This window comes from Squalius cephalus (genome assembly GCF_949319135.1).
Source record: "Squalius cephalus genome assembly, chromosome: 22".
Taxonomy (NCBI): domain Eukaryota; kingdom Metazoa; phylum Chordata; class Actinopteri; order Cypriniformes; family Leuciscidae; genus Squalius; species Squalius cephalus.
Window position 1 is genome coordinate 16,360,918 of NC_137143.1, and position 26,808 is coordinate 16,387,725.

General features: G+C 37.6%; 1 protein-coding gene across 1 annotated transcript; it reads right to left on the reverse strand.

Moving 5' to 3' along the window:
* Window positions 1–25,870, reverse strand: LOC307150636 (spermatogenesis-associated protein 16-like). Its single transcript, XM_079858019.1, has 3 exons — window positions 25,376–25,870; window positions 20,945–21,028; window positions 1–423 (listed from the first exon to the last, which is right to left on the reverse strand). Exons 2-3 carry the CDS (start codon window positions 21,014–21,016, stop codon window positions 229–231), a joined length of 267 nt encoding a protein of 88 aa, XP_079714145.1. The 5' UTR covers window positions 21,017–21,028; window positions 25,376–25,870; the 3' UTR covers window positions 1–228.
* Window positions 25,871–26,808: the final 938 nt, after the last annotated feature.

The window sequence follows — 26,808 nt, forward strand, 5'->3', positions numbered from 1 at the left end:
TATGCTATTTTATTCATGTCAACCCAATGTAGATACCCAGGAAGGGAGAGGAGTGGGGAAGGGGGTTTCTTGAGTCGTAAAACGAATGTGGGATGGTTTGAGAAAAGACGGATCTGAATGATGGTTCGCCCGCAAAGCTCATTTATTTCCGTCAGGGTGGAGTAATGGCCTGGTGGAGTGTCCTACTTCCTGGCAGAAGATAAGTGTCTGTGGGGTGGTGGAAGGTTCTCACTTATTGGATGATTGGGCTGAGGGTCGGACCACTGCATTTGGTTCGCCCCGGGGTGGTGTGGCAGGACTCCTGGGGAACGTCTTTTTTAGGGCTTTCTTCTCTTTAGCCTTTTGCTGTCTGGTGGCCCTCAGTGCCTCCTCCTTCAGATAGGTCTCCTCTAACTGATAAAGCATATCCTTCACTGCCTCCACCTGTAAAAGAAAAGTTCAGCCACACATGAGGATTTGCTCACCCTCATGTTGTTCCAAATCTATATGCTTTTCTTTTATGGAGCATTGAGAGACATTTTAAAGAATACAGCTGTTCTTTTTGAAAGCATATAGTGGCCACTCCCCACCCCTCCAAAAAATAAAAAACGACAAGTAAATATTTCAGTGTTTCTACTTTAAAATCTCACGTTTAATTTAATGTTACTTGTTGTTTCTTCGTAATAATTTTTGAGTTACTGACAATTTCTAAGCGAAAAATGTTTCAACACCAAATGTTTTTAGTGGTTCATCATGTGCCATCCTTTGAAACCATACAATATAGCTTCTAAAAATGTTATCAAGTTGTTTTTTTATTTGCCATCTCAAATCTCATTTGCATTTTGCGTATTTAAACGTGGTTTGATTAGAAGAAGCAAAAACCAAAAGTGTCAGTCGTCATTGACGTCAAACTTGAGTCTTGACATGCAAAGTTTGAATATGCGAATGCACAAATTAGATTTGAGAGCTGTGATGGATTTTTTTAGCACTTTTATGATGGTTTTTTTGGTCCTTTTTGAAGCTTGCCAGTCCAGGGACTTTCTGTTTTCTTTCCTTTCAGCACATTCAATGTTTCTGGCTAAAATGAAAATATTCTTAAATAAACTGAATCATTTCTCATTGCTATAATGTAATAATAAAAAAAAAAAATTAATTCAATTTAATAAATGTTATGACATAATGTTTAAACACTGTCAAATTTAAAATGTTATTAAATCAAATTTAAATATGTTATTTAAAATATATATATATATATATAGTAGTTGTACTGCATTTGATTAATACAAAAAACTAAGCTATTTCTACTGGATCAGACCTTTTAAAGGAATATTTCACTTAAAAATTTAAATCCTGTCATCGTTTACTCACCCTCAAACCCGTATGTATTTCTCTCTTCTGCTGAACACAAAAGAAAATATTTTGAAGAATGTCGGTATTTCTTTTTCCTACTATGGAAGTCAATGGGGTCCAACTATTAATTATTCCTTTAATGTCCTAATAAAGTTTTATATATTTGAAAATAATAATATATTTGACTTGAATCAAATCTGTTGATTTACATGTTACCACACACTGTAAGAAAAAAAAACAATCCATAGCAAAAAAATTTAATTTTCTGCCAGGATTAAGCTTACAAATATCTCCTTTAACCCTAAATTACAACACAATGCATAAATCAAAATACGGACAAAACACAGAAGAAAAATGAATACGGAAAATACCTTCATATTATCACATTACATTGTTCCTTGTTTTCACTTAAATAGCATGAAGCACATTTTGGTTATGTGACAATTTTGGTCACCGTGTAATGAGAATCATTATAAGAATAATGTAAATATAATTTCTCATTTTATGTTCCACCGAAAAAATTGAGTTTAGAACAGGGGTGTCCAATCCTACTCCTTGAGGGCAACTGTCCTGCAGAGTTTAGCTCCAACCCCAATTAAACACACCTGAACCAGCCAATCAAGCTTTTTCCAGGCATACTAGAAACTTCCTGGCAGTTGTGATGAGGCAAATTGGAGCTAAACTCTCCAGGACCGACTTTGAACACCCCTGGTTTAGATTTACACGAGGGAGAATTTTTGGGTGAACCGTTGCTTTAAGACATACACTAACACATACTATCAGAGGACAGGGACATGACATCATTTTTATCAGGCTTTAGCATTTGAAAAGGCTGCAGATCAACACAAAAGCACTTGCAAAGTAACCCCCCCGCCCCCCTTAGAGACTTAATTACGAAGTGGCTCCCCTTTCGACCTCTCATTTTTGAGTAGATGGCTTGGCGTGGGAATTTATGATGTCTGCTCTCGGAGAACGGGGAAAGAGGGGGAGTGAAATATGAAAGTGAATGCGGGATGTGAGTTAGGATGGAAAAGAAAAGCAAGGTTGAGGGAAAGAGAGACCGTGTCAAAGGCTCAGTAGTTCAGAAACACACAGTTATATGTAGGCGGTGAGTCCAGTTTGCTTATGAATTCAGTCCAAGTGCGTTTGTTTGGAAGGTTTTTGCTTTTTCTCCTCTGGGAACTGGCCTGAAAGCTCCATAGTAGAGGGCTGAACAGTCATTCCACGTTCAAAGGTATTCTTTCTCCCCTTTTGCTCACTTTTTTACTGAAACACCCTTCCATTTTCTCTTTTCTTCTCGTTCTCGGTCCGTGTGGCCGCCAACTCACTCTTAAACGGACAGATTCGGCTCTGCAGCAACAATTAGCTCTCCATTACTGTGCATATCTGTTGGTTTTTGTGTGTGTGCAGGTCTTGGCTTTTTGCTCCTGCTACCACTTAGGCATTCAGCAGCGATACGAGAGCTGTCAAAATGCCTATCAAACCTGTCAGCGCCCATCATTCAGTCCCCAAAACAAAGGGCCTTCTCGGCAGAGAGGAAACAGAGCCCTGATCAAAGAGCCCATCCTCTGCTTCAGAATACAGTAAAGCTCATTATGCAGTCAGACTGTCAGTCCTGCTGGCCTTTACTGGCCTTTTAACCGTTTACGTAGTTAGACACTTATTCACTAGATGAAGTTTGGGGGGTCCGAAACTCAGTCCCTGAGTGGCCAAAGCCGAAATTGTTTTGTCGCTGTTTGAGTATGTGAATAGAAAACATAAATGTAACAATTTTTTATTATGCTGTAGTTATGGCTAAGAAAATCAGTGCATGCTTTTTTTCTGTGGCTGTGTACACGAGAATCAGCAATCAGCTGTTGAGCGTTATGCATTATTTGCAGCAATTGTGGTAGGTGTATGTTTTGCCACCTCTGTGCATTAGTCTGCACTAGGGGTCGAAAATCCAGTGAAATCAGATTTTGGCAGTTCAAGCCATTTTGATGGAGCTTTAAATAGGCTGAATGAAAGTCCCTCACTGTTTATCTGACGTGAGCAAATTAAATCAGACAACTGCTTTACTAAAGTGACTTTCTAATCTATCATCTAATTGTAAAATGTGTATATACAGTCGTGCTCAGAATTAATCATACCCCTGGTAAATATGATCAAAAATGGCTGTAAAAAATAAATCTGCATCGTTTATCCTTTTGATCTTTCATTCAAAAAATCTACCTTTCATTGAAGTAAAAGAATTGAAAGTGGGGGGGAAATCACATTATGAAATAAATGTTTTTCTCCAAAACACGTTGGCCACAATTATTCATACCCCTAGAATTTTTTATGAATAAAATATCTCTGAAGTATATTCCCATTAATATTGATTAATATTTTTTAGCACACCAGGGTGACTAGGAACATGAAATTGTCCAGCTATGACTTCTTGTTTCACAGGAGTTTAAATATGAGGAAGCACAAAGGCCAAATTCCCTGAATCATCCATCACAATGAGTAAAACCACAGATTATAGTTCTGATGTGCAGCAAAAGATTGTTGAGCATCACAAAATAGAGAGTGGCTGTAAGAAAATAGCTAAAGAATTGTAAATCCCCATTTTGACAATCAGGACAATAATTAAGAAATTATAATCAACTAAAGATGTTACGAATCTGCCAGGAAGAGGATGTGTGTCTATTGTCTTAATGGACGGTGAGGATGAGAGTTTGAGTGGCCAAAGACTCTCCAATAATCACAGATGGAGAATTGCAGAGATTAGTTGAGTCTTGGGGTCAGAAAGCCTATTAAAAAAAAATCAAACAACCCCTACATCCCCACATGTTGTTTGGGAGGTTTTCAAGAAAAATGCTCCTCGCTCATCCAAAAACAAACTCCAGCAAATTCAGTTGACGGACACGACTGGAACTTCAAACGGCACAGGGTTCTGTGGTCAGATGAAACTAAACAAAGAGCTTTTTGGCAGCAAACACGCTAGATTGGTTTGGTGCACACAAGGATAAAAAGTACCCCATGTGTACAATTTAATATACCATTGGATCTTTAATGTTGTGGGCATATTTTTCTGCTGGAGGTCCTGGACTTCTTATTCAGATACATGGCATCGTGGATTCTATGAAATATCAACAGATAAAAAATCAAAACCTGATGCCTTCTGCTAGAAATCTTATAATGGGCCGTGGTTGGATCTTCCATCAGGACAACGATCCAAAACAAACATCAAAATCAACACAAAAATGTGTTAGGGAGCACAAAATGAAGCTTCTGCCATGACCGTCCCAGTTCCCTGACCTGATGAGTGGAGTGAACTGAAGAGAAGAAGCACCAACATGGATCTGGGAATCTGAAGGATCTGGAGAGATTCTGTATGGAGGAATGGTCTCTGATCTCTTGTCAGGTGTTCTCCAAACTCATCAGGCATTATAGGAGAAGACTCAGAGCTGGTATCTTGGCAAAAGGAGATTGCAAAAAGGTATTTAATAAAAGGGTATGAATAATTGTGGCCAACGTGTTTTGGAGAAAAACATTTATTTTATAATGTGATTTCCGCCCCACTTTCAATTCTTTTACTTCAATGAAAGGTTAGGATTTTGCCAATTTTTTGAATGAAAGATCAAAAGGATAAACGATGCAGATTTATTTTTTACAGCCATTTTTGATCATATTTACCAGGGGTATGATTAATTCTGAGCACGACTGTGTATATATATATATATATATATATAATAGAGGTGGGCATAGATTAATTTTTTTAATCTAGATTAATTTTGAAATTAATCTAGATTAATCTAGATTAAAATGGCTCATTTGAATTCTGACGAAGGCATTCAGAATATGTGTGCTACCTAGATAATGACTATAAAAGTAAGTCTTTGAGAACGGGTTTCTCAAGCCAGGTGGCACATTAGACCAGGGGCTCATCTCCTGTTTCCAAAATGCATCACAAACTGCTTGAGAAAGCTGTTCTACTCATAGACTGTAAAAGGTTACTACTGTACTGTTACCATCCGTAGGCAACATTAGGTAGGCCTATGTTATTATCAACTACTATAGGCATCAATTAGGGATGGGCGATATGGCCTAAAATCCATATTGTGATATACATTGCAGCCTCTTGCGATAACGATAATAAAACCATTTCAGAACAGGTTACACAGACCCTGCTAAACAACTGCTAAATGTATTTTTGTTTTTTTTAAAGGGTGTATGTAGTTTTGAGAACATATATTGTGCAAAACTGTAAGTATACAACATAATTTTGCAGATAAATAAAATTTAAGTACACTAGCTGCAGAGACTTAAGTAGGTCTAATGTTTATTATGGCTTGGAGCTTATGAAACCCCAAATTTAAAATTAGAATATTGTCTAACTGATGTCTTTTCAGTTAAAAAGAAACACAACAACGATTCTTAAAGGGGTGATGAACTGAGAAATCAAATTTTCCTTGAGCTTTTGACATATAAGAGATCATCATACTATAATAATATCCTGTAAGTTTCAGAACTGAAAACTACCTTGTTAGTCCAATAAAAGCTTTTATAGACATCAGGCTCAGCAAACGACTCGTTTTTCAAAGTGGGGAACTATGACGTCAAAGAGGATAAAACACCGCCTCCACAAAAGAAGATCAACGCCTACTTCAACACGGCCTGTTTAGCCCCGCCCACCGATTCGCCCAAACTTGCTAAATAACATAGGACGACATGATGATTGCTACCGGATCGAGCTACTTCCAAGCAATAAACATGCTGTTTACTAAATATTGTGCGTGCCTGTTTGTGGAAGAAGACAGTCTGCATAAATTCCTTCGGATTCCAGCATGGTTAAACTTTATTAAATCAGTTAATCACAATTTCCCGACGGATCTGCCAGCAACATGTAAGTAGCCATGTGTATTCTAATGCCTGATCTGCGATCAGTGATTTCTGATGTGTAATTATTCAAGTTCAGATATCTTTCTCTTAAAATCGTTCAGTACTGTTTATGCATCAGTGACTAAACGATCAACTTCACATCATTTCTCGTAGTATTATGAAAATAATATTTTTTAAACTGTTATTAAAATATATACAGAAAGCGATCAAAGAACGATCCCTTTCCATTCACCCAAGCTGTCAATCAAACAGCACAGCGCGAGCCGCGAGAGCTTAAGCTCTATATTAAGATATATCTGGACACTTACCAAACTCGTGATGAAATAATGACACTGTTACACTACACAACGAAGCTCTTACTGTGTATTCACATCGTGTTTGCATTGTGATTTGGTGTAAGCATTTGTGAGAGTGCAAAAATTGCGTTGCAATGATAAGATCTTTATTCACGCGATCAACAGACTGTCTGTCATCTGCTCAGTCAGTGCTCATCATGCTGCAACCTTTCATGCGATGTAATAGATTTAAATATAATGCTTTAAACGATACTTTTCACGATTTGTTAATCTTGATAGCTGTAATAGTAAAAACGTAGTAAAAGTTTTCGAGAGAGTTCATGTAATACTAGCTATTTCATATGCAAGCATGTCAGCCAATCACAGCAGTGGGCGTTTGCACTGCAGTCTCACAGCAGACATGCCCCTTAAAATGGAGCGTTCAAACCTGAGGCTGAAATCAGGCTTGGAAAAATGGCTTTTATTTATAAATTATGACAATTTTTGATGTAAAAATCATACTAACATTATAAGGGCACCCCAGGCAACATTATAAAATAATAAAACAATCCAGTTCATGACCCCTTTAAAATCGGGCGCAGACAGAGATTATGTGCTACACCACTAAGATATATTGGGAATAATATGCGCGCGCTGGTATTCAGTGATATCATGTTTCGTTTCCCACACATAATTTGCTGCTGCTCGTCGGACGGCTTAAATCCGAACCAAGTCCAAATAATGGATGTTGACGGATCTTTTTCACCAGCTTTCACTTTCAGCCGTGTTTACTTAAGATGACGACGAATATGATGCGTTGCAGCCGGGTGTACCTCGCGGCCGCGGGTAGATTGCGTCGTCATAGCTTGTGTAGTATAGAGCCAGCTCCCAACCCAACTTTGAGAATAGATTAACGGCGATATTTTTTTTATCGCGCGATAAGAGTCTCGCGTTAACGCAGCACGTTAACGCCGATAACGGCCCACCACTATAATAATAATTGTGACTTTTTATCTCACAATTCTGACTTTTTTTCTCACAATTGCGATATATCAAGTCAGAATTGTGACTTTTTTTCTCACAATTGCGAGATATGAAATCAGAATTGTGAGAAATAAAGTCGCAATTCTGAGAAATAAAGTCGCAATTGCAAGATATAAAGTCGCAATTGCGAGATATAAAGTCGCAATTCTGAGAAATAAAGTCGCAATTCTGAGATATAAAGTCGCAATTCTGAGAAATAAAGTCGCAATTCTGAGAAATAAAGTCGCAATTGCGAGATAAAAAGTCGCAATTCTGAGAAATAAAGTCGCAATTGGGAGATATAAAGTCGCAATTCTGAGAAATAAAGTCGCAAAAGCGTGTTATAAAGTCAGAATTGTGAGATACAAACTATTCTGAGGTAAAAAATAAATAAAAAAAGTCCGTCTTTTTTTTCCTTAGAATTGGACTTTATATCTCACAATTCTGAGAAAAGATGTCAGAATTGCGAGATATAAACTCGCAATTATGTGTTATAAAGTCAGAATTGCGTGATATAAAGTCGCAATTGTGAGAAAAAAAGTCAGAATTATCTTTTAAAATGTTTTATTTTGTGGCGGAAACAAGCTTCCATAAAAAACCACTAGAACAATGTTAAATATTTTGTTGATTTGTCCCAAATGTTTCTAAGAATGTTTAAATCCAGAGAAATAAGCAGTTTTAACCAGGATCCGTGCATCGCCTATCAATGACATACCCGTGTTACCCTCGATTTCCGGTTTTATTTTGTAGAAACCATGGAAACACCAAAGATGCTTTAATATATTATGTGTTTTATTACAGGTGAGAAACTGTTTGGATACATTCATCGACAGAAAACAAATCATTGTTATACAGCTCAACACAGTTAGTCTTTTTGTTTAAATCTCGTTTTCTTGATTTACCGCGTTTATCATATTTACCATTTGCAACAAGTGTCTCATATAGTAGTCACCGAGCGAACGCACAGAGTAGCATTATAACAACTTCCATCACACTCAAATATATCTAATATGATGAAACAGCGCTGCGTTACCCCACATACCCATGACCAGAAGAAGTGGAAGCGGTCAGCGGCATAATAAAAGCTCCACTGCTCTCAAACTGTGTGTCGTGCTCGTCTCTCATTAGCAATCGCTCCAGCGGCCTCATTCCGCTCCAACTGCTTTCGGAGCGGAATATGATGAATATGATTTCTGCCCGAGTCCCGTCGTGTTCTCCACCGGCTGTAGAGTCGTCATCAAGCTACGCCTTTGTTTTGAATAAACGACCTCTAGTGGCGAAAAATTACATAGTGTGCCTTAAAGGGCACCTATTATGACTCTTTTCACAAGATGTAAAATAAGTCTCTGATGTCCCCAGAGTATGTATGTGAAGTTTTAGCTCTAAATAACCAACAGATCATTTTTTACAGCATGTTTAAATTGTAATTTTTTGGGGCTCAGAAAAACGCGCTGTTTTAGTGTGTGCCCTTTAAATGCAAATTAACTGCTGCTGCACGGCACAGGGGGCGGAGCCTCACGAGCTCGCGCTCAGAGTCAGGAAAATCTCATCTGATAATATCAGAACAGAAACTCTCAGTTGCGGTGTTCATTTCGACTCGGAGTCGGACAATAATGCCCACAGAGCCAGAGAATATATGCTGTATGGACATAGAACAGGTAGAGTTTAGTTTAATTATGGTTATAGCTTATTTGTCATCTGCTTTTATCCACTAATACAAGCCTGCTGTAGCAAAACCCGTCCGAATGATGACCAAAATATACTGACGAGTTCAGTGAAGTTTATTGTACATCACACAAAAGATGAGCGTTAGTTTTACTCCAGAGAATCTCTGTAAGAGCTGAATAAACATAGTATAAGAAGTGCGCATTAAAGTCTTATCCATAAACTCTCTCTCTCTCTCTCCCTTTCATTATCAACAACATACACAGCGAAGTACACAAAACACTCGTTACAACTAACAGTAAACAAATATACACACCTTTTCAGTGGGTGCTAAATAAACTGGTAAACCTTATATCCGTAAAATGACTCAAAGAGCTGTCATAAAGAGCGCGCTCGCACTTTCATTTCTTCCGTGTCCAGTCACGTTAGGCCTGTTGCTCCGGAGAGTGTAAGCTTGATCACAAACAGTACAGATCCATCCTTGAGTAACAACGGGAGTAAATGAAGACTGCTATGTTCATTCTTACATCCATCAACAACACACCTCAATCGCTTAGGAGACATTCTTGTCTACAGCTGCTCAAGCGTCGAAACAATGGCAGACTTTGTGTCCAGCTCACTCAGGGCGGGTCTAGGCTCAAACTGAAGTGTCAATCAACAGTCGTGGGAGGGGCCTGCTCAATTCTACGTCACATTGCGCCGAATCTGAGAACAGCTCATTCTGAGACAGTGCTTATGATTTATTGAGATTGTAAAAAAAACACTGGGTGGATTTTTATCATTCTAGGGTGGTTTTGCTCACACACTGCCAACACACATTTATGTTCAAACACCATGTAAAAGTTAATTTTGCATAATAGGTGCCCTTTAAATACATCTATTTTGTACATATAGCCATATTTGTGTTCAGTTCATATCTAAACGTGCAAAAAATATATGTGTGTGAACATTACAGTGCTATGCATAAATTTAGACACCCATACTAAAGTTGACTAAAAAGAGGAATAAAAAAATCATCTTTTGGAAACTGAACTTAATGCCTTAATTAAAAAAATTAGGAAAAATCCAACCTTTAAGGACACCAATTTTCTTTGTGAATGAATAATGTATCGTATATAAATAAATGTTCTTCCTTAAAATACAGGGTGCATAAGTTTGGACACCCCTATGTTAAATTCCCATAGAGGCAGGCAGATTTTTATTTTTAAGTATTTTTTTTTTTTTTTTTTTTTAGGATACTATGCATCCTGATAAAGTTCCCTTGGCCTTTGGAATTAAAATAGCCCCACATCATCACATAGCCTTCACCATACCTAGAGATTGGCATGGTTTTATTTCAGTTAGCCTAATAGCTAGTTTGATTTGCATTGAGAGATGATCTTATGGAAAGTACCCCATGCCAATCTCTAGGTATGGTGAAGGCTATGTGATGATGTGGGGCTATTTTAATTCCAAAGGCCAAGGGAACTTTATCAGGATGCATAGTATCCTAAAAAAAAAAAAAAAAAAAAAACTTAAAAATAAAAATCTGCCTGCCTCTATGGGAATTTAACATAGGGGTGTCCAAACTTATGCACCCTGTATTTTAAGGAAGAACATTTATTTATTTACGATACATTATTCATTCACAAAGAAAATTGGTGTCCTTAAAGGTTGGATTTTTCCTATTTTTTTAAATTAAGGCATTAAGTTCAATTTCCAAAAGATGATTTTTTATTCCTCTTTTTAGTCAACTTTAGCATGGGTGTCTAAACTTATGCATAGCACTGTATGTATGAATACCTATTTGAAAAACTAAGGAGATCAGGCGGCCTGAGGTTTTTCATTTCGGGAGGTCAAAGGTCACACTTCCACGAAGTCAGATTGTTCTCTGCTCTCGAAGTGAATCGACAAGCACCAAAGCGCAGACTTAATGTAGGAACGATTACTCATATCTGTTTTCCCTCCCGCGGGAGGAGTCAGAAATAGATGGGATGGCAGCTGGCAGAGAATGAAACGAGCTGAGAGCATGTAGCTTATGCTCATAAATGTGAAGACGCCCATGTGCACTTATACTATAGTGTGTTGGAAAAAACAGCCTGAAACACAGCATCTAATGACTCTCCAAAAACAAACTGCCAAATCAATACATGTACGGCCTCAATATGTGAACTCCAGTGCTCATCAGAATGTGTCGCTTAATGCCCCTTTGATTCATGTAGAACAAATTGGGGTTGGAAATGAAACCTGCTACTGGTGTATTTCTGAGAAGGACGTGCTGCCGAGCTTCATAAATTAACTACTCAATAATTTGAAGGAGATGAAGGGCTGAAGCACTTGAGCTGCATATGAAGTTTGATGTCTGCCCTGTTTATTAAGGCTTTTTATGCCTTCATGCGGAGCAGTTAATTTTTTTCACAGCAGTTTTTTTTTTCTCAAGTTACTTTTTCAAAAATTTGGCATTGGCAAATCAGTCATTCTCATTTATGTCAGGCCACTGTATGGTATTTATACTATGATGGTATTTTTTTTATCTTCTAAGGGTAGATGGATTACATCAGGAGATTAACAAAAGGAATCCATGTCCAAGACTATATGTATGTATGCTGAGATATCAGTATTCAGTATTTGATAACAGAAGTTCCCCTTGGGCTCGGATTCTTGTTGAGCGCTGGGTTGGCATGTTTTGGCAACTGTTAATCTTTTGGCTTGGCCTCCCTAGAAACCTCTGGGTGGAGATTTATCCAGTCAGTTCATCTCAAAATCATGGTCCACAATGTTTAGTTTAAGATTAAGTATTTCAAAATTGGGAGAATGAAGCAGAGGACCACATGCCACACAGAACAGAAAATGCAGCGCTCACAGACCTGTGTCTCTCTCGCATGCCTCTGATCTCTGATTCCTGTCTGGGATTCTGATCTGTTCTATAAAGCACAAGAAACCGTGATAGTAAATATTTATAATGTATTCAATATTAATTTGTTTTTGAAGACGCTTTGTATTTAGCCATTAACTTACGTCTGAGAATCAAACATGGAGGAAATTTTAGTACTTGGAGTTGTTTTAGTATTATGTACTACTATAGTATTTATTAATATATTTATAAAGATATAGTTCTAAAAATCGTTCTCAATATTACAGAATAGCAGAGTTCACACCACAGCTATAATGATAATTTCCTCAGAGAAACGAAATTGTTGGGATCACTTTCGGGACTAGTTTATTTTTTCCAGCTGTTGAACGATAAAACACTGACAGCCAATCAGAATCCATTCTAATTTAAGGGCTCGCGCATTTAAAATGAGACAGGGGTAGCTGCAGCTTGGAGTAATGGGCGTGTCGAAAGGTAAGGGCGGGTCAAAAGGTAGGGGGGGCGTGTCAATTGGTTTCTCATTGGTGAAAGGAGTTTCCTCCTGGCAACTGTGTTGGCCAATCAGCAGTAACCATACTTCTACGTCATTTCCTTTAGCTAAAAAAAAACCAACGTAATTTCCTTTAGACTGAAAGAAGATGGCGGTGGTAATGCATGTATACGATATCATAATTTGTTGTTTCCTTTGCGTTACATCTTTCACCTTTGGTAATTATTTAATTGGTGTTGACAGACACGTTACAGTGAGACGAAGCAATGACTGCGTTTGCATTGAAGACTTCAGAGTCGGCGATTTGTATCGATGTCCGTTTTGTGCAACCAGTGTTTTTAGACCATGTGAAATACACCATTTGCAAAGCCACAGACTTCGCGCGGTTCATCGTGAACGTAATTATAAGTTCAGTTGTGATATGCATTCCTGTTACCTTACAGATAATTTGTTAAGGTTATAGATGATAACGTGGACGGTGATGTGACGTATCATAATTGGAAACTTATGTCAAACATGTTTTGCTTTATATATGAATTTTCCTATTTTAAATTTCTCCTCTTCGGTGTAGTGACAGCTCCAAAGATGGTCCAGTCAGCGTCTTTGGTGGCGTGTACTGCTACTTGAAGGCTCAGGGTAATTTCTAATTCTAGCATTTAGCACTCTCTCTCTCTCTCTCTCTCTCTCTCTCTCTCTCTCTCTCTCTCTCTCTCTCTCTCATTTTTAAGGTCTCCTACAGATCGGAAAAGGCACAGAAAAGATGCTCAGGCCCGTGTGAAGTCAAATCTGCTATGTTAAACAGTTTAAAATATAAAAAACATTTAAAACATTAGGGCTTCAATGACTAACCCATAATGATTGAAAAAGAAATCAAATCAGCAGTTTCTTGGAAAATGAAATGTTACTTTGTTCACATGTACAAATGTTGTTTTTTTAAACCTATTTTTCTCTTAATGCACATCTAAAAACTTAGTGAATGTGGAATTTGTAGTTGTAATTTCATAGATATAAAAAATACTACAAATTGTCATTTACAATTTTATAAAGATGTATGTATCCTTTGCAATAAAAAATATTTTTCCATCCATGAACCCAACAGGAGGCCTTGCTGATGTACGGTTGGATATGAAGTATTTCATGAGAGTTATTTAACATTTTAAAATGGTTTTTCTATATATTTTTTTTACAGCTACCAACAGAGGTGCTCAGTCACATTCTTCTAGATGTTGTTTATGAAGGAGGAGACAAAGCCTTTCACACTCTGTCACTAGTGTGCAGAAAGTTTAATGAAACAATCAACCATCCAGGTTTTCTAAAAAAATAATTAAAAAAAGTTCACTTTGCCTTTCTGGACAGTATGTATATTACTTTTATGAAATGAACAAGTTAAGCTAATATATTTAATTAAGTTTATTTAATTAATTCAGGTTTCTTTTTCCCTTGTAGGTATCGTTGACTGGAAGTCTGTCAGTCCAGATGTGAGGGAGGAATACAGGTTGGAGTTTGAGCTCACCAGGGGTATCATTTATAAAACTGTGCGTAGGAACCTTACTAAAAGTGTATGTGCGCCGAGAGCCAAAAATGGCGTACGCAAAAAGATATTCAGACTTATAAAACCGTTCGTACGCCAGAACCTGCGCAGAATTCACTTTATAAATCCCAGTCAGTGGAAGATTGTGCGCAGTGCGCACATGTGTCTCCTCCCCGAAATAACCATATATGGAGCTTACAACGCCTAGTTTTACTATGCAGATCCTCATCTGCATATAATTTGCACATGATTATTCATCCACGTGATAACGTTTAACGGTACAAGACACATTACATTAATAAAAATCAAGTAGTTGTCTATCCTTGCCTTGTTTTTGAATAGCCTACATAAATCAAATAGTGTAAAATACATTTCAGAGAAAGTTTTTCTCAATCTTTTCCACTGGCCGAATTGTATTTTTAATTAATTTATATTTTTAATGGAAACAGATAGGCCTTGGGCATTATTTGCACAAAACTATTTTCTCAGACAATCTGGTATTATCATGATAAGAAATTATCTCTGTGGTTAAAACATTAAAACAGCACGCCACAGGAAAAGTGTTCAAAAACAATCGCATCCACAATAAATATTTCTATTGATTGAATATAAAAATGTTGTAACTTCTCAGTAATGATTTCATGTTTAAGTGTTTAACTCTACATTAATTTGAATGGCATATTTAATCTAAATGTTTATATCAGAAGTAAAACATAGTTTAAATCATTATTTTATTTATTTAAACTGTTATTTGCGTCAGTTTCACTAAACAGCCCAACGCGCTCGCTGGCGCGGACATTTAAGAAGGGATGGATATTTGCTTCAAGTGACAGGCTTGGTGAGTGAAATTATATTTGAATTATCTTTCTGTATATGTTTAATTTTCTTTAGATTTTCTGTCTAAAAGTGACCAAAAAGACATTTAACTCCAGCTCACCATCGGTGTCGCCAAACTGCTCCATCTCCAAAACGTTCGTACGCATGGGTCAGAGTTTGCGTGCAGGTGCGCAAATTTTCCCGTCAAGTTTGTTTTTATAAATCACAACTTATGCGTCAGAAGTCTTCTGTTCAATGGACTGCTACTACAGTATGAATGAGTGAAGGCTTGAGTTTTCAAAGTGTTTTTACTTTGAACACAAGACTTTGATGACAGAAATTGAAAAAATGAATTGTTGCAAAATGACAACTGAAAACTGAATAAATGTTTTGTGGATAAAACAGTGTCTGTTTTGCTAAATTAGTTAATGTCACTTAACAGAAGGTTATTAAACAGTTTATACTCCTCTATTTTATAATTATGTGGTGAGTGTTTTATCAAACATATATATTTGTTTTTAGTTTGTATGCACTTTAAATGATAGAAAAATTAAATCAGTTTGAAACAGTACAAATTACTAATTGTATAATGCATTTTTGATATGTGTAACCAATACAATGGTAATAGACACTAAAACAGGTTATTTCCAAATGATGAACAACTAGTGTGTCAGGAGACATATTTATCTTTAAAGTAATAATTGTAATTCGTTTTTTATGATTTATTTGAATGACTGATCCACTATAAGCCCTAAACAAAGTCGTGGTGATGATGACGTCATGTAACCCGCGCGCCATGCAGAAGCTCTAAAGGTAACATACTTTTTAGAATGTAATATTCTCAATATCATTATTGCTATTTTTACAGTGAAAGAAATGTATTTGGTCTTATAGAATTATTTGTTGGCCAATGGTGATTAAGTTTATGGCTCGCTTTTATGCGGAACAGGAAGCTTTCGCATCCAATTGTAAAGACTTTATGGCACACCCCATCCCTTTCGTTCCTTTTGGCACGCCCATTGCTCCAACACACACATACAGGAGCTCTTGAAGCTCCGCCCTCTATGCCGGGAGCAGCAGCTCATTTACATTTAAAGGGACACACACAAAACTGTGTGTTTTTACTGACCCTCAAAAAGGGACAATTTTAACATGCTGTAAAAAATGATCTGTTGGGTATTTTGAGCTAAAACTTCACATACACACTCTGGGGACAACAGAGACTTATTTTACATATTGTAAAATGGGACATTATACCACCCCTTTAAAACGTCTCCTTGTTATTATTCACCTTTATAATCATTTATTTTGGCAGTGATTTGCAGCAAGCTTTATGCATGCGCTTACGCTTATATATATTTAATGGCCATGATGGTTTAGTATTCTCCTCAGTATATATTTAAAAGGTACAATATGTAAGGTTTTTGTAATAAAATATCCAAAAATCACTTGCACAGTGTGATATATTTCCTGCAGTTGTATACTTACAATATCCCAAAAGTTCCCAAAGATTTTTTAATTTCAGAGAAATTTCAATTTTATTGGCTCGTCCCTGGTCAGTCGCCTGTCAATGACGTAGCCTAATATCCGTGCTATCCCTTGTTTCCGCTCGTACTGCCATAGTAACCATGGCGACAGACGTGGACAACTGCGCAACGTCTAGTGGCACGCTCACACTGTTGTTGTTCCGTTCAAACATTATGGACCATGGCAAGCAGACTTTGGGAGAAAAGGAGAGATAAAACGAGGATCAATATCAGCGTGCCGTTTTCGAGATGCCGAGAGCTCTGCGTCCACAACAAACTTCGACTTGACAGAGACTTCAATTAGTCTCTTGCATGTACTTTATTAGACAAGTGAGCAAATGTACATAAAACTACTCAATGTTATATAGCTCAACATGATGAAATGCTAGAATATGATCAGTATGTTATTCTAATGTTGATCTAGCTTACTGCTAGTCTCAAACAGACAAACTAACACATAGAATAACATTATAACTTTCAACACACTCAAATGCAGTTTAGTGTGATAGTGTAGACCAAGTGAAACAGCGCTGCGTTACCTCACAATTTTAATTCGTCTAATAAACTGACCTGTGTGAGTAGTAATTCAGCACTTGCGGGTAGTTCGGTAGAATGAAATGTCCTTATTCCTTTATATCCGCGGGACTCGCGTGTGGCGCTGATATGTCTCTTATTAGCAATCGCACCCTGCTTCATACCACAGTCATGTTAAAAAACATCAATGTATTCACTCATCCATAAACAATATTAGATCCATCAGCATGACGACAAGTTCCATAATTCCGCTTATGCATCATCAATCTACGCCGTTGTTATTGTAAGAGGTTAGTAATTAAATTAATATAAATGTGCGATAAATCGACAAATGGCTTAAATGAATGATTACTAGTTGACTAGAAAAATCTTAGTATAGGATATATATATATATATTATAGCTATTTCTCAGCACTAAAATCCAGTTAATCTGATTTCTAGTTTCTGATTTGAGCCATGAATATTGGTGGGATTACTTTAAGTGTGTGTAAATATGGCTTGTTGCTTTTACAGACCAGTATAGTTCATCTTAGAAAGAAAACACACAATTGCAACCTTCTTCCAACCCCACTGTCCCTCCAGAGGTTGCGCCCTTGAGCAATTACACTGTGATGAACTCCATGGCTGTGCCAGAAACGTCTTTCCCCCTGCCCCTGGATTTAGTATTTAAGTATCATCGGCTGCGGGACGGGCCTCATCTCTGCCCATTGCCCTCTCTTCCTCCCTCACTCCCTTTGTCCCAAATGCTGGCTGGATGATGTATGAGACAGATCTGGAGTGAAAGGTCACGTCCACCGGAGAGAGTGTGAGCTTTAAAGAAGAGTGTGTTTTAGCAGCGGCGTGTGATGTAATCAGAGCGACTCTGAGGTGCGGGCAGCTGATGGAGTGATTAATAAGGGTCCATCAGTAACCCCAGGGCGACAGGCGCTGCTGTGGTTGAGAGCGAGTGACCCGCTGATGCACTGTCTTTTACTGTGTGAGTGTCATCATTCCTTCCTCAGCGTAATTCATCACCGCTACGGCCCAGACAACACATTCCCTTTCTAGACCCAACAATCCCCGACTGAACGGAGCCCTGGAGTCCAACCCATAACCCCACTGGCCTGAAAACAACATCCTCCACTCTCCCACTAAAATGAAACCCCAACATAGTTAATAACCTTTGAAAGAACTGTTAACTGAGGGGCTGCTTACACGACACCGTTTTCAACTAAAAACATAAAACTTTTTATGCGTTTTGGCCGTTCGTTTACACGACAACAGTGTTTTGGGTGCCTGAAGAGGCAAACTTTTAAAAACAGGTTTCAAAGTGTAGGTTTTTGAAAATGGTCTCCAGGTAAACATCAAAAACGCGAATCTCTGAAGATAAAGACGTCATGCACAAGCGTATTACGTTTCATCGCCATCAAATGGCCTTGCAGCAGAATACAATGTTTTTAGTCATTCTCGCGGATCCGTGTGAATGGGGATCGTTTTGACAATGGTGTCGTCTGTACGCGGAAAACTCAAAGGAAAAACTTTTTAAGCATATTGTTGTTGTGTAAATGTACCATGAGACACCAATTTCAGGTCTTGGAGCCTGTACTAATGAGCTGATGACCTGAATCAGGTGTGTTTGCCCATCTGAAAAATTCAGCATTGCTGGTCACCAGCTTTAAAGACCCACTGAAGTTCCTTGGAACGCACAATTTTGTATGGTGCGTTGACGTAATTTCCACTGAAACAGGAAGCTTAGGCTGGACATCTTGAATGGCTCCTCTTCCTTTTCAAATAGCCAATAGCATTTAGTTTACCTCACTGACTGCAAGTCATACTTGACAGCACCTTGGAAGCGATTCCGAGCATTAATGATCCGTTAGATTCAATAGTAGAGGTGTGAATAAATTCTAGCCATTTCATTCTTAACCAATAGACAGTTAGAAAATGGAATAAAACTCGAGCGTTTGAGCAACCGAACACAAATCTCCAACCCATATTGCTCTGTGAGGTGTCAACGGTCGCTTTGGCCAGGTGGTATTTATAGCATTACGGGGCGGGAGTCGCGGGACGCTTTAGATTCTAGAGAGCATTTGATTGGACAGAAGATGTGATGAGAAGCTAAAGTCTGCTGTGATGTCATAAAAATCCATAATCCATTTTAGCGGAAGCGAGAGACTGTACGTTTGGAATGCTGAATCTCCTAAATGCGAATTTTGTCATTGTTTTGGAGAACTCCAGCTTATTCATAACCTTAAGGCTAGGGTATAATAGATTCAGGGTTTATCTATTTAGACCACTACTCTTATTGATTGCTATAAGGATGTGAAGAGAGTTTCAACCAGTATAACAAAAATTGCCTACCCTACCTTAAAGGGATAGTTCACCCAAAAATGAAAATTAGCCCATGATTTACTCACCCCGAAGCCATCCTAGGTGTATATGACATTCTTCTTTCAGATGAATACAATCGGAGTTATATAAAAAAAATTCCTGGCTCTTTCAAGCTTTATAATGGCAATGAATGGGCACCATTTTTTTTTAAGTTCATACAAGTGCATCTATCCATCATAAAAGTGTCCCAAATGGCTCCGAGGGGTTAATAAAGGCCTTCTGAAGCGAAGCTTTGCATTCTTGTAAGTAAAATGTTCATATTTAAAACGTTATTGACTAAAATATCTAGCTTCCGGCAGACGACCGTACGCAAGTCGACTTAAGCCAAAAGAGTAACACTTGACGATGTATGACGTAGGATGTAGGAGTAGCGGCCAGAGTAGAGGCATGACCGTCTGCTGGAAGCTAGTTATTTTAGTCGATAAAGTTTTAAATATGGGTATTTTTCTTACATCAACGTTCGCTTCAGAAGGCCTTTATTAACCCCTCGGAGCCATTTGGGACACTTTTATGATGGATAGATGCACTTGTATGGACTTCAAAAAAATGGTGCCCATTCACTCCCATTATAAAGCTTGGAAGAGCCAGGACTTTTTTTTATATAACTCCGATTGTATTCGCCTGAAAGAAGAATGTCATATACACCTTGGAATGGCTTCAGGGTGAGTAAATCATGGGCTAATTTTCATTTTTGGGTGAACTATCCTTTTAAGGTAGGGTAGGCATTTTTTGTTATACTGGTTGAAACTCTCTTCACATCCGTATAGCAATCAATAAGAGCAGTGGTCTAAATATAAAAAAAAATGACATAGATGTTTGTCCAATCGTTACAATCGATCAGATACCTGCCGACACAGCAAAAATCTGATTTAGAGATCATTATTTATTACAAACAGAAGCCCTATAGAGCATGACATCATATTTTACTGCACATATTCTGACATTTTTGCAACTTCTTCCTGGAAACCTGATCTCCAGCGTTCCCTGAGCACCTCCAAAGCACCAACTAAATTCATTATCAAGCTGTAAGCATTCGAATTTCAGTACAAACATGAATCCTTGAGAGGAACTGCCTTTTTTGGAATCTTCTAAATACTGTAGCCTTCAAATACCCAAACTTACCTTTAAAAGTCTCTATTCTGGTCAGGCTTCCACAAGAGTGGGAGGTAGATTCAATTCATTCAGACACAAGACTAGCATACACTGTCAATAGTTTCCATGGTGCTTCAGAACAACATTTCAAAAGGCTCAATGCTCTATGAAATATGAATCATGGGCTTACTCTGCTCTTGCCAGGGTCCTGGCTTGATTTCCTACTCTCAGTAGCAATTTGAATATCCCGAGCCAGGCTAATTAACAGGGGAAATTCCTTTATATACGAGAATCAAAGAACTGGCCACATCAAAAGTGCCATTTTGAAGTTCACACGACTTAGTTAACCATAATAGAGATGACAGTCCTGCCAAGAAGTCTCTGCAGGCCCTGAAGACCACCTCGGAAAATGAATTTTACCCTTCAGATTTGGTATATCAAATGTCTTTTTTGAATTCTGAGGAGTGTGTGTATGGAACAATGTGCAACGGAGTGTGTATGCCCAGGCACTGAGTGGCATGTGTGCCCCATCTACACACGCCGTCATTGTCCTTTTCCTTTTCGCTGTCTATTTACCTTTTGCATTGCATTCCACACACGTTCCTGATCAGACCGCTTGCCTTCAAGGGTGTCCATGATGTCTGCCATTAGAGCCAGCAGCTGCCAGGAGGAGATAAAGATTATCACTGCTCAGTTCAGACAAACGCCATAACTTTTCTAAACGCTGCACCTTAAAAGCTAATTAAAAATCATTTGTTGGCAGCTGATTTTTATAAGTCATCCCTCATATAATGAGGACTTCCTTCTTGTTCCCCTTTGGGTGGTGGAGAGGGGGAGAGATGGTCTTGGGTTTTTACAAGGCTGGTGGTTAGAAACTAAAACAATGTAGACAAATTGAGGAACAACACTCGTCCATCACAGGGCACAGCGGATGGTAATGTACACAGGGCTGCACGCTGAGACCCATTTACCTGAAGATCCAGGATGGAGGAGTAAGAGAGAGAAGGAAGGGGAAGTTAAAGGGACATTAAGAAACAGAGAACGTGATAGATAAATAATGTAAATGGGGTCAGTGATGTGGCACTGATTCATCATTTCAAAACTATATTAGTTCATTTTAGTTAGTTCATTTTTTAAAAATGTTATGGCAGAGTGAAATATGTTAAGGTACTATAACTATAGTGCGATTGTAATGAATAAAATCTCCTGAAAAGATTGGAATTCTTTAAAAAAAAAAAAAAAACTAATAATTGTAATTGTCCGCAATGTCAAAATCAGTGTGATATAAGCTCTAGGAAGGACAATTATAATACAGGAAATGACTCAAACAAAAATACCAGATAATAAATCTGACATGGCAATATTTTTTTAGTTTGTCATATATCCTATGGTACAAACTAAAATGTAATATTCACAATTGAAAAAGTAAAAAAAAAAAAAAAGTTTGATACTTCACACTCACACACAAACTTTTTGTTGAAAATGATATAGAAATATTTTTCAAAAATTAATAAGATTATGAATAATGCTAAGATTCATTTAGGACGAGGATGGAAAAGTAAAAGAGACTGAGAAACACAAAGGAGGAGATAAAAAGAAAAAAATCTCATTAGAATACTGGAAAGTTATTATTATTATTATTATTATTATTAGATGATTTTTTTTTATTTTATATAATTAGATGATAAGATTATTAATAACCTGTCATGTGTTTCAAACTAAAATATTTTCATCATCAAAAAACCAGAGAGCAGTGCTAAACGTGTACAAGAAGTGAAAGTGGCTGGTCACCTGCTTTACTAAATGCAGTTAAAGTATATCGAGTTGATTTTGTAGTGAATCCACTCTCGATATACAGTACACCACACACTCTCTTCACATAATCGCTCATGTATAAGTACATACCATTTTCAGAAGCAGCATGTGGCTCTAAACCTCTTTTGAAGCAACAGTTCCTCATATACATAAAACCTACTTATATACATATATGAAGGTCTTTGCAATTTGTCAGTATATGATTCTGGGAGGTGTTGTATTGCGCCCATTCAAACATCACGGTAATTGAACGCCCTGTGGCTCTCCATTCATGGCAGATTTGGTCGCAATCTCACATACATCACGCTCTATTGATCTGGGCTAATCTCACCACTGTGGAGCGCTAATCTAGTAAAGAGGCAATTATGGTGCTTCAGCACTGTATGCCAGAATGAGATTTATGTCATCTCCTCCTTCTATTCTTTCTTTTTTCTCGCTCATTTTCTCTGTTCTGTTCCGTCACTTCCATATATGCATGCACAATAGCGGTTGTCGTCTTTGTCTGCGTTAGTTTCCCTTTCAATCTCATAGATATTCACAACAGAGCTGTTTTATTGCCGTGCATAATTCCAGACTTTATTAAATCAAGCTGGCCTGGTTCTGCTCTTGTGGTATGATGTTACATGATCGCTCCCTCAAAACACACGGGGGTATAACTTCCTGACTAACTTGATTTTCTGATCCAAAAATTGTATGCCATTGCGAGCATATACAAAAATCTTGTATAATTTATACAAAAAGTTGAAATTGCTTAACATTTTGATGAGTTAAAGCATTGTAAAGACATGTTGTCATAACTTATTGATCATATACTTTTTTACAGTGTAATGATATAAAATGTTTCAGATTACTCTACTTTTGAATAGGACTGCGTATTGATACAGATTTCCCAATTTGAATTAAATTCTCATTTACAAGCTCTCAACTCAATTTGAATTGATTTTACTGTAGGTATATTTACTGATGTGAGAAATTCTCTCTATGCTACTGCTGTAAATTATACAAGGCAGTGTGCCAGACTGATTCTAACAGGTAATAACAGGTTGTTATAATAATCGACTCATTTAAAATGATTCATTTGGGAAATTGAACTACGCTGTTTGTGCAGCATGTTTTTGATTCACTAAAAAGAACCGACTTATCGAAGTCGTTAATTCGGGAATTACACTAAACTGTATGCTTTTAAAAATAGCCACTTTAGAAGAGTCATTCGTTCAGGAATCAGAATACATTTATTAATTTAGCAGGCACTTTTATCCAAAGCAACATGCAAATGAGGAATACAACAAGCAATCTTAAAGTGCTAATAAACACAAGAAGTGTTAGTAATACAATGTTTAAGACATTGTTCAGAACAGCTAATACATTGTGTTTTTTTTTCCCCCCAGCAGGATGCATTAAATTTCTCACGAAAAAGATGAGATTACAACTATTTCTTGAATATTGTCAGGGATTCGGCTGTCCGGATAGAGCTGGGAAGATCATTCCACCGTTAAGGAACAGTGAACAAAAACGTTCTTGAAAGTGATTTTGTGCCACAATGGTAACATAACACAAGGTGCCGCTTACTTACCGACAGCAGGCTTACGAAGGGGAAGCCTCCATTAGAATCCTCCACTAAAAAGAACCAGCTTCATTAGAGCCATTTGTCTGTGAATCGAACACTGGGCTCTACCAGCATGGGTAGAGCCCAATGAGAGCAGTTACCATCTAAAACTGTTCTTAGATCAGTGTTAAGTGTGCCTAGAATGGCCCAGAGCTATCAAGAGATCTGCATAAGTAGCTCAGCCTGTTCACAGCAAGGGGAACACTTAAATAGCGATAAAAATAAATAAAAGAAAGATCTCTATGTAAATGTGCATTTAGACTAAATTCCCACTTCAGACTGATCTGAATCCGATAGAGGATGTTTATAAACCTTTGATTTGATTTCATTCTTGTATTTTTCAGCGCATGCACACTCCAGGGATCGCCACCGCGTCTCATTCCAGCTGTCTGCTTCCTCCACCTGTACTCGGAGAGCAAGCCTGGCCCTGTGCAGCAGTTTATCTGCATATTATGAATGCCTTTTGGAGGAACATTCGTTTGAAGTTGGAGATGAGGAGAATAGCTTTGTTTTCATGTAACTTTTTTCTTTCTTTCATCGAATGACATTAAAAAGCACAAGAGAAAAGTAAAAATCGGCCAGAATTCGCTACAGGAATTTTTCACCCCGATAAAATAAACAATCCTGCCATGAGAGGATACAAATACATGAAACTCTTATCACTTTCTCTTCCAAGGAAAACAAAAGGAGTTATTAATAGCAGATGCCCATGCTGCTCTTGTTCATACAATGAAAGTGAATGGTCACCATGGCTTAAATTAGATTTTCAGATAAAAACAGCTTAAAGTTTCTCTCACAAACTTGTTCTGTTCTATTGACAGCCTAAGCAACTACCACTTTCAAGCCTCAGAAAGGTTGTAAAGACATGTTTTCATGTAATCCATGTGACTCCAGTGGTTTAACCTCAGTTTATGAAGTGCTCTGTTTGCACAAAAAAAAAAAAAAAAAAAAAAAAACAATGTTCCTGTCAATGGAGGGACAGAAAGCTCAGATTTCATCGAAAAGATCTTCATTTGTGTTCCGAAGATAAACAAAAGTCTTAAGGGTTTGACTTTGGAACGACACGAGGGTGAGTAAATGAACTAACCCTTTAAGTACACTTACATGGCCTTTTATTTTTATTAATACTATATTATCTGCAAATATATACATTTTTTAACATTAATAATACATTTTTAAACATTCAATACATTTAAGCACACTTTTTCCACATCCTTATGATGCCTTACAAAAAAGTTTTTTGATATTTTTAGAAATATTATTCACTTTCATGGTATGAGAAATAGCATCAACATTTTTCAAAATATCTTCCTTTGTGTTCCATGGAAGAAAAACATTCTTTAAAGTCATCATGAAATCAAAATTGACAGTATTTAATATAAATGATTTATCAGTGCACTTTTTTTTTTATTCAAACGATAACAACCCAATCCAATCAGTTCCCAATGGACAAAATCAAGTCCCATCCTAGTTTTTCTAGTTTGAGAAGTCATTTCACTCGGATATATACAACACACTAAGGAAGAAAAGACGATCAGGACGACTTTAATAGAGTGAGGGGCAGAAATAAAAAGTAACTGACTCACCAGCTCTGCATCAGAAGGGCCGATGTCCTGCAGGTAGGGTGCGACCGCCAGCTCAGCCAGTGTGTACTGTAGTACATGTGTATGCTCTCTGAACCTATTCAGCTGTCCCAGGACACTAGCATACTGAAGCCTCTCTATGAGTCCAGATCCTGTGGAAAAGCCCACCTAGACACCAACCAAAACACATGCTCATTTATATGAACGTATATAAAAACACACTTATAGTTTCTGTGCCACTAATGGCACCAAATCGCAATCTGCTTGTCTGAACACTGGCTCAACCAATGGTGTGTGTTCGGGGCGGGACTGCTTGCTTTTTGAACAACAATTCGTGCAGGTATCACGTAAATTTGTAAGCCAAAACGCAGAAACGAGTTAGCATTTTAGCACTTCCGGTTCCATCGTCCTGAAGTCAATGGGTTTTTGGTTAAATGGCTGAAATAATGTCTTTGGTGAACACAAGTGCAAGATATTTTAACGTTTTATTCTACGACATAAAATACATCAGTATTACTCCACTTGTGATTTTTTTAAGCTGTTACATGTCTTGGTTGCTAACAAGTGGCTAAATGGGACTACAGAGGCTGTCGAGGAGATTAAACGCCATCACGCCGAACAGGTAAACTCAGTCCGCTTTTAAAGCCTCGTAATGCTTATAATTGTGCTTATAAACTATTCCAACTCAAGCGTTCTGGGAAAATGTTTTTTTTCGATAGTAACAGAGTTTACCTTTAATTTTTACCTCTGGTATACTGCATTTAGGCTTCAAAATTCATAAAAGTTGTGTTAATCTGTGATACTTATCTTAAAGTATCATAAACTTTTGTTGATCACAGAGCTTGTTTTTTGCGATAATCCAAAAGCCTATGGAAATATCCTATTGGTTTTTTGTCGAGGGAACCAGTGTGATGCTAACTGCCGGTTGGCCTACAAAGTGACGTCAGACCTGCACCACTCATTTATTTGAAGTCATTTTTGTATTTTAGTTGTGTGCTGTGACTGAATGGTGCAGACATTACACACTTCACCTTTAAAGGAATAATTCAACCAAGAATGAAAATTAGTCCAGTAGGTGGCGTGGCATAAATGCACTTGTTGTGTATAAAATGCCAGAAGATGAACATTTCGAGTGTGAAGAGCTGGATGGCACAAAAGGAGAGCAATGGTCTTTGCCATTGTTATATTTGTTCAAATATCAGACACATAACGGTGAGTGAGTATACTGACAGAATTTTTTGTTTCTGGGTGAACTATAGGCATACCACAGAAAATATTTCACAAAAATGTGCTACATTCATTCAGTCTAACCAATCCTTGAAGAAAGTAGACGCCTTCAAACAGTAGAGAGACAAATCACACAACTCACATTAGGACTTTAACGCATCTCTCAACACAAATGCCATGCATCGCTTGACTTCCACGTGAAAAGCGAT

Bases quoted from the DNA above. Each gene is read 5' to 3' on its own strand.
- LOC307150636 (XM_079858019.1), bottom strand. From the start codon at position 21,016: ATGGCAGACATCATGGACACCCTTGAAGGCAAGCGGTCTGATCAGGAA. The intron at 424-20,944 runs GTAAATAGACAG...TTTCTTTTACAG, and splicing joins TGTGGAATGCAATGCAAAAG to GTGGAGGCAGTGAAGGATAT.